The sequence below is a fragment of the Neurospora hispaniola genome (genome assembly GCF_033458365.1).
Source record: "Neurospora hispaniola strain FGSC 10403 chromosome Unknown B0T23scaffold_12, whole genome shotgun sequence".
Taxonomy (NCBI): Eukaryota; Fungi; Ascomycota; class Sordariomycetes; order Sordariales; family Sordariaceae; genus Neurospora; species Neurospora hispaniola.
This window is the reverse complement of record NW_026944417.1, coordinates 118,786-132,463: the sequence shown is the minus strand read 5'-3', so window position 1 is coordinate 132,463 and position 13,678 is coordinate 118,786. Positions and strand designations below refer to the sequence as shown.

At 52.3% G+C, this 13,678-nt stretch overlaps 2 protein-coding genes across 2 annotated transcripts; one reads left to right on the top strand and one right to left on the bottom strand.

Annotated features, from left to right (window-relative positions):
* Positions 1-4,615: 4,615 nt before the first annotated feature.
* B0T23DRAFT_52246 (alternative oxidase mitochondrial precursor) lies at positions 4,616-6,426 on the bottom strand. Its single transcript, XM_062841397.1, has 4 exons — positions 5,662-6,426; positions 5,502-5,607; positions 4,996-5,451; positions 4,616-4,944 (listed from the first exon to the last, which is right to left on the bottom strand). Exons 1-4 carry the CDS (start codon positions 6,042-6,044, stop codon positions 4,762-4,764), a joined length of 1,128 nt encoding a protein of 375 aa, XP_062687954.1. The 5' UTR covers positions 6,045-6,426; the 3' UTR covers positions 4,616-4,761.
* Positions 6,427-11,398: 4,972 nt separating this feature from the next.
* Positions 11,399-12,976, top strand: B0T23DRAFT_52218 (uncharacterized protein). Its single transcript, XM_062841396.1, has 2 exons — positions 11,399-12,309; positions 12,371-12,976. Exons 1-2 carry the CDS (start codon positions 11,528-11,530, stop codon positions 12,750-12,752), a joined length of 1,164 nt encoding a protein of 387 aa, XP_062687953.1. The 5' UTR covers positions 11,399-11,527; the 3' UTR covers positions 12,753-12,976.
* Positions 12,977-13,678: the final 702 nt, after the last annotated feature.

Below are 13,678 nucleotides of genomic sequence, written 5' to 3'. Positions count from 1 at the left end.
TGAACAAACGGAGAAACAGGGTTCTATATAACGGAGCGCACTTGAAGGTGAAGGGTAGTGTACTGTAACGAAAACTCGGGGTGGATATTGGCGGGCCGGTAATGTTGAGTGAAGGGAACAATCGTTCCTCTGGACGAACCTTTGCTTCTCCGGATGATACCGTACTCATCCACCCACCCAATGTCGCACAAATCACACCACCACGTTAACTCGCCATCTTGTGTCTTGGGCGGGATGTATTTCCCATTTTCTTTGGATATGTGGTCGGCAATCTCTCGGTGCTTTCCCAATTTTCCGGCGAAGCTAAACGAAATCTCACACGTCTCGCAACGGTAGGGACCTAGTAGGTTCTAGGTAGGTCGGTAGGGCCCGATGAGCGGCAAGAGATGCTTGAGTCTTTTCCATTCTTTTAAATGCTGGGGTCCTAGGTAGGTTTATACACACATCCTCTCGTGCCCAACCGGACTCTCAAACAGCCAACTGACTTATCCTTCAAAGTGACTCCTTCCCTGATTGACTGATTCCTTCTGTGTCAGTCATTCCTTATGACTCCCCTTGCAGTAGAGGCAGTCACAAGTCTAGCGCGGCTGGAAATCAATGTGCAAGCCTGAAGCAGTCAGCTCAATGAGGTTCTTACCACACATTACCACGGCGGTCCTCACAACAACTGCATCTGAGGCCGAGAAAAACCACTCATCCATGTGGGCGCCAAGAGAGCTGAGGAACTTCTAAAGCTTGCCCTCCTTTCTGCCTGCAAAGGTATAGACATCAGGGTCAGAGCAACTTGAGGGAATAAAGAGACTGGGATAGAACATACCTGGGAAGTGTAGAGGTAATGACGACTGAGGCGGTATGTCGGACGATGGGTAAGGTCATCGTGCTGTTCGGCAGGCGCAGCGGAGTGTTCATCCCTCTATGGAATAACAACATGGTTCTCCCTAATGATCTGGGTACGCTACGTGCCAAGAAGGAGAGGATCCTGGGACTCTTCATTCAGGCTTTTGGCATGTCGTACGAACCCGCTCCTCCCCTTGTCTCCTTTTTTTTCTGCTAATCTTCTCTTCCAGGAACGCATTTTCTTGCTCTTGCTGCCTGCAGAGGGCACAGCAGAGTTTCGCTTCCGTATTTTCTGCCAGGAACGAGTAGGAAACCATTAACGTATGGTCCCCTTTTGTCGGCTGCGTGTCCATGCCTGGAAACGTGAAGGGGGGGGGGGGGGGGGGGGGGGAAGTTGAGATACCATACCATTCCTCCTTCGTCGCTGGTAGCATCATGAATGCCAGGGTGAAGAGCCCAGCCCCCCATCAATTTGGGAGGTGCCTTCATCTCTCAACGTCAAGCAACAAGCCTCGAGCTCGAGCGTTTTGAGTTCCTGCAAACAAGATCTGCTATGCTGAGATCGGTGAGAAGCTAGGTACTTCAGACGAAACACTTCGCCATTAATCTCTCGAAATAATCCGTTATCGACCTGATATGATTTGGATGACGAGTGGTGTATCAGGCAAAGATCAGACCATGCTAATGGTATATCTTCAAGCAGACAGTTTCCTCCCTCAAAGGTCTCCCAGTTCGCAACATCCCTTCTCGGAGGCACCGCCAACCGCCAGACAAACATGAACGCGGCGGGGTGAGTATTACGTAGGTAAATCGACCGCGATTCATTCGACACCGCCGACTTCAGTCGATAAAAACTACTTATGAAGGCGGAAACTACGACTTCCCCTTTCACGACACATGGTACATGACACCCACCGCCCTCACCGAACTCTCGTTCTATACGTGACGGGCAGCCGACCCGACCAACCGCCGCCGCGGCCCAAGCTCCAAGGTCTCATCCCAGTTTCAAGGCAGCTTGAACCAGTTCGCGCCCCTGCTTCTTTCCCAGCTCCTGCAATGTAAGGCTGCGAAGAAAACTGATGAGTACCCCAGCGGGGACATGCTGGGCTTGGTTCGTTCTTTTGTCGAGTCCGCCACGCGCTTCGCGACTTCGATCCGAGCAAGGGTGCCGACAACCTCGACTCTCTCCTCGACAATGTGCAGGATGCAGCTGCTGCCTAGGTCTCGGCCGCCGACCCTGCTACTGTTAATCGTGGCGATGCCGATTCGTCCTCGGTTGGTGAGCTCCTGGTGATGCGTGGGATCCGCGTAGCAAGCATATGATGATGTGTGTTGATTCTCATGCTCTCTCTAACTAAGTCTCTCTGTCTCTCCGTCAAGCTTTTATAGCTTGACTCTGGAAGGTTGACGCTTCCCAAATGGGAGGCTGCTTCCTTCCCCAAGACAGGGTGCCAACGGGGGAAACCCCGTGTCACCTGGCCTTCGATTCGGCCACTGCCGTCGAGTCCCCCATGAAGAAGAGAAAACTTGCCGCCTCCGTCTCTGTCGACTCCTCCACGGACCTCTCCGTCCTCCGTGGCGATGTCGCGGTGATTCGTCTCTGCGTCTCCAAGGTTGAGGAGAGCGTGCGCGCCCTCTCTGAGAAAATCGATCGTGTCGTTGGCGACCTCGAAGCTCCTGCAATGAAATTTGTTCCTAATAGGCCATCCTTCGCCAAAGCAATTGCGACGTCCATGGGACCATATCATTCGGAACTATCCCCAGGAGTTACACATTCAAGAGGCCGTACCTGCGTTAAACTACATGGTCCAGGCCATTACAAAGCTAGAGGTAGCCGTGATTCAGCACCAAGATCTCGATAAACACAACAAGGATGGAACCAACGCAATCGGTCGCGAGCCTCGAGGCCGAAATCACCTGCCTGAAAACTCTCATCTCTCCGTGAGATTCCACTACGATTTCTCAAGCACAAAGGGCTCCTTTGACTCGCTCTGCTGGCGAAACTTCCCAGTGCTCAAAACTCTGGACCTCCAGCCGTGCTGGTGGCAGGACACCACGCTGAAAGCACAAAGTCGGGCGTCTGTGGAACATTGAGCATCACAACCACAACCACCGAACACCCCCAAACATGTGTTCCAGGCAGCAATTGCTGCTCACGGCCAAAGTCTTGTAGCAGCGGCGTTTATACATGTCGATCGTGCTCCCACAGCCATCAATGCCAGCCCATCATCAACACCGCCCAGCACGGTTGATGGAAATCGCCCAACAGTCTGTTACCGTCCTAACCGTTCCTGGTCCCTTTGCTCCCAAGACTACGAGGTCCCAACTCCCAACTGCCCATCAGCATTCAGCAACTCCTAAACCCCAACTCCCAATTGTATTGTATTCATGATAATTCAAGTTCCAACGCGTCCACCACGAAAACAAATCTGGACGTACTTCCGGGTATATTGAAGCCGAAGGTACCTCATCGTGATCTTCACCAACTCGGAGCTCCCGTTCGTTGAGAACGAATGAAATGCTCCAATCCTTCCACTTCGTATATTCCATATCCGGCCATACGAAGAGTGGTCCGAAGAGTATACTCTTCTCTCTTAACCTCACTCAGCACCTACGGCACCCATGGCATCTCTGTTCGCTTTCTTAGGTTAGGTACCTATATTTCGCATTCCGTTTCGCCTTCCAGGTTGTATGCGCTGTAGATATCCTCCCGGATTCTTCCTACCTCAACCCGTCCAGGCATCGTCAATTTGTTTCGCGCAGATACCTACCTCTTGGGTCACGTCTAGACTCTAGAGTTAGTGAAAGTCTAGGTAGGTAGCTTCGACCAGAAAAGTTGTGAAGAATGTCCGAAGGTGGTTGAGACGGAATGCGATTGAAGAGGAGAGAGACTGGCCGGATAAAGACGGATCAAAATACGAAGGTTGGGGAGCTAAGGGAGCGCGTTGGTGTTTGGGGCTTTAGGGCTTTGAGGCTTTGGGGATGAAGGGCAGAAAGCAGAAAGCAGAGGCTCATCTTGGTCCTGAAGCAAAGAAGGCATGGTAAATGGGTAGGTAGGTAGGTAGTGACGGCACCAGTGATCGGGGTATTATCTGTGGGATATGGGCCTGGTTGATGGCTCGGTGGCTTGGCTTGGTATCCCGGAGAGCAGCCGGCGGCACAAACACCAGTGTAGGTAGGAGACAGTCGATAAGACTTGTTAACATCAAGACCATACCCCCAAATCAATGACGTCAACTTTCCACTCCTCTTGTGCTTATCAAACTCCACTGTTCTTCAGTTGGTGGAACGTTCGGTATCCTGTTGCAATGGCAGATGTATACAAAGTGGACATGCTCGTCACCAATTATCAAGTTGTGACGGCGTCCGATTACTGTGATAAGCAGGGTACGTAGAGGTAGTGCTGCACCAAGATAGGGGGTCCGCGTGTAACATGGCAATGAATCATGTCCAGTCTATTTGCAGTGGAGTCTAACCCAACATATGTATTTAGAACCACAGCTGCCCAAAAAAAGGGGGCGCTCTATCCAAAATGCCCCCCTGTCCATCTTTCAGTCTATCCGAAGCATCCGAGCTTCCCCAAACCAAAGTGTGAAAACCAAAGAAATGTAAATGCTCGCGTAATTGCGTGATTGATCGCCAAACTCCATCTTAGACCCAAAGGAGAAGAAGAAAATAAAATAAAGAGAAAGACATTAACAAAATGGGGCCAGTCTGTGGCCGTAATCCGTAATCGAGCAGCAGTAAGAAGACCTGGGCATATCCTGAGAGAGTGTCTTCTTACTCCACCAGGTCCCGGATGGAAGGAACAAGGAAATACAGGGGCTGGTGGTCCACTGAGTCCTCTCCAAGCCGAGGAAGAAGGGACAGTTGTGCGTTGCCTTGTGGCTTCAACAAGATATCTTCATTTGTGGCGCTGGGTGTTTAGTGGGTCTCCTTGCTGACAACCTCTTCACGCTCCAGACCAGCCGGCCTTGTAACGGAGAGGTGCTTGGGGAAGGCCTTGACGACTCCACCACCGGGGCACTCCATGAAGGGGTTGGGGTCAGTGACCTGGTCGAGGTTGCCAAATGTGTGGTTGACGCCACGGTGGGAAGCCTCGTCAGCCTGTAATATGTTAGCATAGAACGAGCTTGCAGAAGTGCTGACGAAACTTACTCTAACGTAGAGAATGAGGTCCTTCATGGTCCTGTGGCCCTCGGGCATGTTCCAGTAGCGAACAGCAATGTCAGGGATGCGGAAGTTGGGGTCAGACCACCTCTTGAGGCAGCCATGGTCAAGTTCAAGCAAGCAGCGGGTGTAAGTGTGAACGGCCTCTTCCTCGAGGTAGCCGACGAAGCGGTGGCAAATCTTGGGAGAGAGGAGGTACGAGATGAACATGGCGTTGTAGAAGACACCCTGAGCACCGAGTACGACGAGTCTCATGAACCAGCCGGGCTTGTACATCTCGAGAAAGGTGAGGAGGTGCATTCTCTCATTGTAGGACTCCTCGAGAAGAGACTTGATCCAGCCCTGGTCAGGCTGGAAACGGCGAATGGACTGAAGGTGGCGCAAGCCCCCGGCAACCATGCCAGGAACACCAGCAATTGACTCGAGGAAGATGAAGCGGACGAGCTGCTATCGTTAGCATAACACGGGGTCAACTAGTCGGGGGATGAACCTACCCATTGGCGCTCAGTCAGGGGCTTGCTGGCAGCTAAAGCCGTTGTGGGATTCTTGGAGTCAACCTGCTGCTCAGGACGCATGCCTGTGACGAGATCCATCCAGAATCTGGGGAGCATTGGTTAGCAATGAGCGACCAGAACTTTTGGACGTTCAACAAACCTGCATGTGCGGACAATCTTCCAGGCCACCCAGTCACCGAAAGTCCTCGGCTCGCGATGGCTGGGAACCACATTCAAGAGAACGTTTTCTTTCCAACCGTCGTGGGGCCATGTGAGCGGCAGAGTGGCAAAGGCATTTCCATCCCTAACCTCCGAAGTCGAAGCCGAAGAAGTACCAACATGAGTTGCGGGAACGAGAGGAGAGACGGGGCCGGTAGGGATGGCGACAGCCGGCTTCTTGGAGGTGTTGCTTGTCGAGATGGCACGAGGATGGCGAAGAGCAGCGTAGCCGACAAGAGGCGCGGGCGTGAAGAAGGACGAGCCAACAGACACGCTCTTGCTGAAGAGCCGCAGCTTGGAGCAGTCTGGAAGACGATGAGCCATGGTTGCGGATGCTGTGAATTTCCGACAGAAGAACGAATGACTGTGTTCGAGATGACGTCTCACTCTATCAAGCTCTCAAGGGACATGGCGAGGTAGGGGAGAAGATGTGCAACAAGCTTTATACAGATGAGCCATGGGCCGAAACACTGGACAACAGCTCCAACACCCTGAAGATCCATATTCACCTGAATGTGAATCGCGACGCGATGGAGCTATGACGAAAATAGGACACAGCCGAGGATCGCCGTGACGGAGGGTGTATGGGAACGAAAAGAGGCCGGGGTGGGATATGATTCATGAAGACTGGGTCGCATGTGGAAACCCGAAAGGACGAGATGAACGGTTAAAGTGCTGTATTTCCTCTGATACCGCCAATGAAGGCCCTTGCCCGGTGTCGCCTAGAGACGACATCCCTTAGCCCTATCAGATGGTTTATTCCGGGAAACATGCTCCAAGATCTGGGAGGGGTCATCGGTGTTGGCGGCGGTCGAAGAGTATGTTGATACGTGCCAAGGCAACCAAGGCTGTGACAGCGTCGAGGTCTGGGTCACAGTAGCGAGTGTGATCCAGGCCTCCCTGCCTTGGTCTACCGCCACTTGGTTATCTCCTCCGACAATCAACAGTCAACAATCTTGGTGTGTCTCGGGGAGTGGTGACTGGGTGGTTTCCAGAAGTCCGGGCTCGCTAAAACATGTGAAAGTCGATTGGTGGAAGCTTGTGAAGGCGTCAGCGAGCAACAGCATTTGACACTTGACAACTGGCTTGAAGTGGGAACTCGGGATGTTCGGGAGTGCTATGGAAGGAGTGGAACGGGTGGAGGAGGGAAAGGGAGGACCCATGTGAATGTGCCGGGACGACGACAAGCTCGCATGGCGATCATCGTCATTTGGGCGTTGTCTGTTTTCAGCCTCAGACCTTGGCATGATTTCGATGTCGCGAAAGGGCTGAGCCATGTGATGTTGAGCGTCAGGGTGATTTCTTGTGAAAGAAGCAGAGACGGTTGGCGATGTTGGTACACATGATCATGGAGTGCTGAGCCTTTGGCATTCCGTCTCGACTTCTGAGAGATTGCAGGGTAGTCAAGTTGGTGGTGGTTTGTCTACCCTGACATTTGGCAGATGAAAGTCGGGAGGTTTCGGAGCAACGGAACGAAACCCCCTGAGTCAACAGCGAGCTCGCGTTCTCATGGCAGCGAGAACCGCGCGGTCGCTGTTTTCCCATTTGTTCCGATCAGCAACCTTGAAGACCCATCCGCCACAGTGAAGCTGCCAATGCGAAATGCGACAAGAATGGAAACAGACCGAAAATAGATGAATGAAGAGCAGACGAGGAGATGGAAATCGATGGATTGCACATTGATTGCGATTGAGATGGCAACTGCGAAATACGTCGAGGTAGCTGCCTAAACTAACCAAGTGTTCTTGGGCATCTCAACTCAACTTGGAAGGACCAGATGTTGTGTCCAGTCATCATTCAGTTCCTTGGCAGCTCCTTCTCCATTGCAAAGGAACATGGAATTGTTGTTGTTGCCAAATCTGAAAGTTCGGGATGCATTCGTTGTTCGCACTTACTTGCCGAAACCCTCCGAGAAGCCCCACTATTTGCTGGCTGTTCCTGGCATTGGCGATAACTTTAATTTGTTCTGCGCTTATCCATTGGTTGATGCCGCAGGCACCAGCACCTGGTCCGTGTTGACCATCCGTCATTGTCTCCATCGGACATTATGGAAACCCCAACACAGCCCGCGACATCCACCACATAGACAATCTCTTGACCGCCATCTTTTGACACAGAACATTCCATGACTCCAAACCACGATCAGCAATTCATACGGATCTCATAGGGCTGAGAAAAGTGGTCTGATTAGATCCTTCGCGTGCCTTGTTGTCGGTGACTGAGCACATTGTCACATGAGCAATCCGCACTGAGTGAGTCCTGTCAACGATGAGCGGATGCCTCAAGTGTGCCACCCCTCATCTTCCTTTCGTCTCTTCTCCAGGTTGACCGTCGGCACCGAAAGCTGGCCGCCAAGGTGTTCAACACAGATAAGAAACCTCTTGGCAGCACTTTCGAGGCATATCAACTCGCTGAAATGGATCACGATAGGTTCACTTGGTGGATAACCTTCATCCCGAAGGAAGCAAAGACGACAGATCGGAGGCAATGGTGGGGGTTTTACCAACTCACGATAGTATCTGAGACGATGACGCAACCCTTCACGATGGCTGCCCGTGAGTATACCGACATCTTGGGGCTTTGGTAGCCTGGAACTTGTTCCTGTTCACGATCCTTCACAATCTTCCTCGAACACAACATTCGCACCGTCAGCTCACCAGAAACCATCATTTCAGCAGAGCATCCAGTGGATCTCAACTAACCAAGACGTCAAACACTTCATCAGCTACATGCCAAAAGGCTTGACTCAAAATGTTTTTCATCGCCGCTATCCGCAACTGGAGGGTTGACCCGCGCCGCGTCAAAGACGAAGCCATCCGCATGTTGAGGATCTTGACCGGGTCGATCTAGACAGTCCGTCTCGGCCCATCTCAGGGACGCCGACGGCAGGCACCCCGTGCCTCCACAGAACCAAAGAAGGTACTCACCAGCTCAGCATATCAAGTGATACTCTCAACCTCCCCCATCGGGCTCTGCAAGGACAACGCCTCCCTCATCATCGCAATCCCTACCAAATCGTCAACAAGACAACTAGCGTACTCGCGGCTTAAAAACACCAATGACATGGTCAAGAGAGTCATCAACATGAGTGATCAGGAATGTGTGATGCAAGTGCTCGGAAAATGCACGGAATGGGTGAAAGGTAGTGACAATGACGCAGGAATGGCAAACGTTCAACAGGATCAGGAGCTGGGCTATCTCAGTTTGCGCTTGATGGGTGGGGGGAGGAGATTGACGGAGCTGTAAGGTTGGGCTTTCTGATTAATAACGAACGAGATTGGGGGACGAGATTGGGGGTTTGTTTCTTGAAAAGGGAATCGGGATGGAAGTATCTGAATGAGCGGATATCTGGTGTGGCTGATGTTGTTTGTTCTCAACAAACGACAACACCGACTTTCAAAGATAGCTCTCAGAGGAAGGGGGAAAAAAAAGAGAGAACAGAAAAAGAGAAGGCTTTGCTGCCAGAAGTGTAAATGAAAATGCGTCAGTAACTTAGAGATCGCAGCCATTTTCACAGAATTGTTCTGTCGTTGATGTTTGGAATCAGCCGCATACACTCCTGGCGTCAAGTGCTACACCCCCTTCATGGCAACCAATGTACAGCACCGCCGAGATGGTGTGGTGGTTTGGTCCATTCGATCGCAAAAAATGTGCAGGCGGGAATCTGGCGGCTTAATGGGAATGTTGAGATGACAATAAAATAGCTACACTATACTAGTACATGCCCGAGGTAGGGAATAGGATGGGCGGGAGATCGTTGGACAGGATGCCCGTTGATTGTCGAGGTGGTGTAGGTAAGCGCCCGAACTTCCAAGCTAATTTAGGCAATGGAGCTTCCCGCTGAATGGCGACCGTCGATCGCGGGAAGCGCTGTAACTTGATGCAGGTTTTTGCGTGGGCGGTTGCACGGATGGGGGATTGCCGGTTTGTGACACCAAGGTACAAGGTACATAGTACAACTCGGGCAAAGCAGCACCTACATTTATGTATGCCCGGCATGAATATGCTTCACAAGAATGGGACGGAATCAGAGGGTTGACTGTATTCATTACTTCCCGCCATTCATTCCTCGCTGACTTGAGCATTTTCGACATCTCTTGCTTCGTTCCACTTCGATTGATGTCTCGAGATCCGTCCGTTGTGGCCGGGTGACGGCTGCTGATCCACACCGCCCCGCCAGCAGCTGCCTGCCAGCCGTGGCTTGTTTGTGGCGCCATGGTGGCTTCACGTTGTTCCGCCGTAAGCGCTCGGACCTTTTTTTCTGCCGAGGACTGAAGTCAAGTTCTCTTGCACTGTTTCAGATTCAGGCGGCTGACGGATTTGCGATCCAGATTTCCCCGCCTCTCTCTTCCCCCTTGCTCGACTCACGACCTCACCTCCCGACTCAGATGCTGTCTGTTCGTTGTGTGATGGTGACAGCAACCCCGATTATCATGGGATCCGACCTTGTCGCTTCTTCTTCCAGTCTTTGAAACAACCAACGACAAGTCCATGGCCTTTTTCATCACCAAAAACGGACAGTCCCTTGTTCCGCCAGCATCGATCTGGTAGTCATCCGGATCCCAACGGGCGGCGTCATGATGCAACACATTGCGCCTCAAGAAACCCCACGGACCCCTCTCACGACACCGGCCCGGCCCCCCAAGGTCTTGGACGTTTGGGTCTTTGCTGCAACATTGTCTTTGACTTTTTGGTCTTGTTTTCTTTCCCTCCTGGGACTCCATGTGATCATGGACATGAGCAGCGCTGCCCTGCCCCTGGTCAGATTCAATTCAACCGAGAGCTACGTTACACGGAGCAATGTCCCTCTTGTTGATTTGTTCTCGACCCATATCGAACAATCGCCTTGTCTGACCCCTGTTCTCCCTCTGTTCATGTCGGTGTTGATCTCAAAAGGTCAAAGGCCTTTGTACGCTGTCATTTGATTCCTGTGGTCTCGGTTTGGGTCTCAAGAAGGAACATCATTGGTCCAGAACGACTTATACCTTTGGCGCTCAGCCGCTCACAGTTTGGGATATCCCACCTCATTGGAGCTCACTGCGCCCAGCCATGTCATGTCAGACATACTTGATCCTGGAGCGTCCAGGGGCTCATCCGGACGGCGATGCTTCCTCACTCCACCACCATGCCACGCGATGCCCCTTCGCAACAACACCACGTCCATGGTAGTTCCTGGGCCTATATTGTCGGCTGCTACCTCTGGGATCCCTCAAGCCTAACCCGTCAGCCCCCTCCTTGTTCCATCTCCGGCCCCTACCCTCATGGCTCCGACAAGTGGTCAGACCATGACCCCATATTGAACATTGCGAGTTTGGACGTCTCCGGCTCGAAAGTCCCTTACCAACCCATGACAACCATGCCACCTCATTTTTAGTTACCGCGTGCTGCTTTCCAATTCTGTCTAATTCACCCGATGTAATTTCCCATCTTCTCTTTCTTGCCTGTTCTTGAGTGACCATCATTTTAATTATACGATTCTCACGGCGGCGCCCGTGCTTCTCAATCGAGAAGGTAGACGTTCTCTTCACCAACCGGGCTGGTCCCTCCATTCAGTTGCAATCTTTTACCAACTTTAGTGCTCGCCGATCGACAATCCCATCCATAACGGACGTAGGGCTGGCCTCTGATCTACGGTGCCCAACCCAGAAGCAACCCATCATTCAGCCTCTACCTATCAACAGAATTACTCGGGTCGGCCGTCAATACGAGAGCAACCGGACCACGCGAGCACCTTCTCTTCGGACACTCTGCTGGGCGGAACTAATATTTACACCACCACTTAATATCGATACCCAACCCCAACCGCCATGATGCTCTGGCAACCAACAACCCTCCTCGCCGCCCTCCTGGCGATGGCCCCCGCCGTCCAAGCCGGCATCGGCGCCCTCATCGTCGAAGGCATGACGCGCGACTCGCCCGCCTACCACCGACGCATGGAAGAGATTATGGGCTCCTACCTCCTGCGCCGGGGCTTTCTCGAAGAACGACAAGCAGAGCTGTCCGCCTCCTCGGTTGGGCAGGACCCCATCTTCACCGCCGACGGCACCCTCAACATGACGGCCTGGAACGCCCAAGTCAACGCCGCCTGCATTTCCACACTCCGCCAGCTGAAACAGGCGAGTAACCCGTCGGGCACATGCGTATGCTACAATCTGCCGGCGCTGGACAACTCGACGGGCGTGTTTGAGGCGGATCTACGCTTGTTCAGAATCAGTGATGCGAGAGACAGTTTCGCGGGGATCGCGCCGGAAAAGATTTCGGTGGGCTTGCGGTTTACAGGGGCTAATGTGAGGACTGCGAACCCTGATCAGCCTGTGGCAGGTGCTTCACAAGCTTCGCAGGGAGCAGCGGCGGCGGCTGCTGCTTCTACTTCTAGCCAGGCCGAGACTGCTTCGCCTTCTTCGGGCGCGGTTGGTGCTGCTTCCGTGGGAAGAGTAGGAGGAAGCGGCGATGGCGAGGCGGCAAATAAACTTGCCGTGAGACAGACGATAGTGCAGGATCTGCCGTCAAATGGTGATCCCACTTTGCTACAGCAGTATTTGTTGGTGGGAAAGATTGATGCGGACAAGATGACTGGTCAGATGACCATGTACGTTTCTTCCTCCCTTTCCCCATTTTTAACCCTCCAGCTCACTAACAGTTGAAAACAGGGCCCAACTCCAACATCTCCTCCTCCCCATCGTCACCCTCTCCGGCGTCAACCCGCAAGGCGCCGCCGTGTCCACCAACATCTCCTCCAATGAAGCGGCTTTTGTGGCGGGCGTCTTCAGCAAGGAAGTCGTCCTGTCGGATTTTAACAGGGCCCAGCTGGCGGTCGAAGACGAGATTGCTCGTCTCAAGAATGGCACGACGGCGTTTGTGTTGCCGGGCGTGCAGATTATGATTTTCCCGGTTGGCCTGGTGATTACGAGTGTGTGGCTGGCGATTGGCATCGCGGCGTACGGCTACGGGACGTTTGTCAGGTACAACTTTGCTGTGCAGTACAAGCAGAGGAGGGCAGTGGTGGAGAGGGGAGGAATGGCAAGGATTTGAGTGGTGTTTCTTGTGCTATTGAAGCTTGGAGTAAAAGGAGGCAAATTGTGACGGCGGTGACGGTGGTGATGATGGATGTTTGGTGTCTCTTTTCTGTTTCTTGGATATCCAGCTATATGGCAAATGGGAAGGAGGTTTGGAGCGGTCATTCATATCATGTTTCTTGGCCTTGGGCTTTTGGCTACCTCTACTATCAGATACCTATGGGTCGCTTCTCTCTTCCTTCTACCTTATAAAATAGCGATTGTTTTTCCCCGCATTTACATGGCGTTTTTTTTTTTTACCAAATAATCATTGCTCTTCATTAACACTGTACAATATCCCACAGGTGCACATTATTCTCGGACATTTAGCACTGAAACTCCCCATCAAGGAAGGGCCCCGGATCCAATCCGTCAACATCAGCGAGGTGATGGCGTCGGCGGCGCGGTCCGGGTGTCAATTGGAATGCGACAACCACAGTTACTCCCAAAAGTGAGCCTCCCCCAATTGAACCCAAGCCGTCTACCCAAATGTAAACATTCATCATGTTCATCTTGATGCCATATTGAAACATGACAGCATAGCAAAAGCCATTCGGCATCTCTTCACATGTTGCATCCGAAGTGTGAAGGGGAACTTTCTTGGGACTTTCGGAGTTTCAGGTTCCGCGTCACTTTGACGCTAGCGCTACGACGTTTGCAGGCATTCCTCTGTAGTGTTCAACGGTCTTGACTAGGGTGTTTGGACCCCTGTCCTAGGGAGCTAAGCCATAGTGCGCGGGGTGGGTTTTAGTGTTCACTAACAGTTTGTCGCTGGAATAAGGAGCTGGAATGCTAGATTGAGTTAGGGCATAAACAAGATGCCAACATGATTTCCCCGCCTTGACACCGAATGCCCGCCGCTGACTAAGTGTCACTCCTAGTGTACTTTACTGTGAAGGTAGA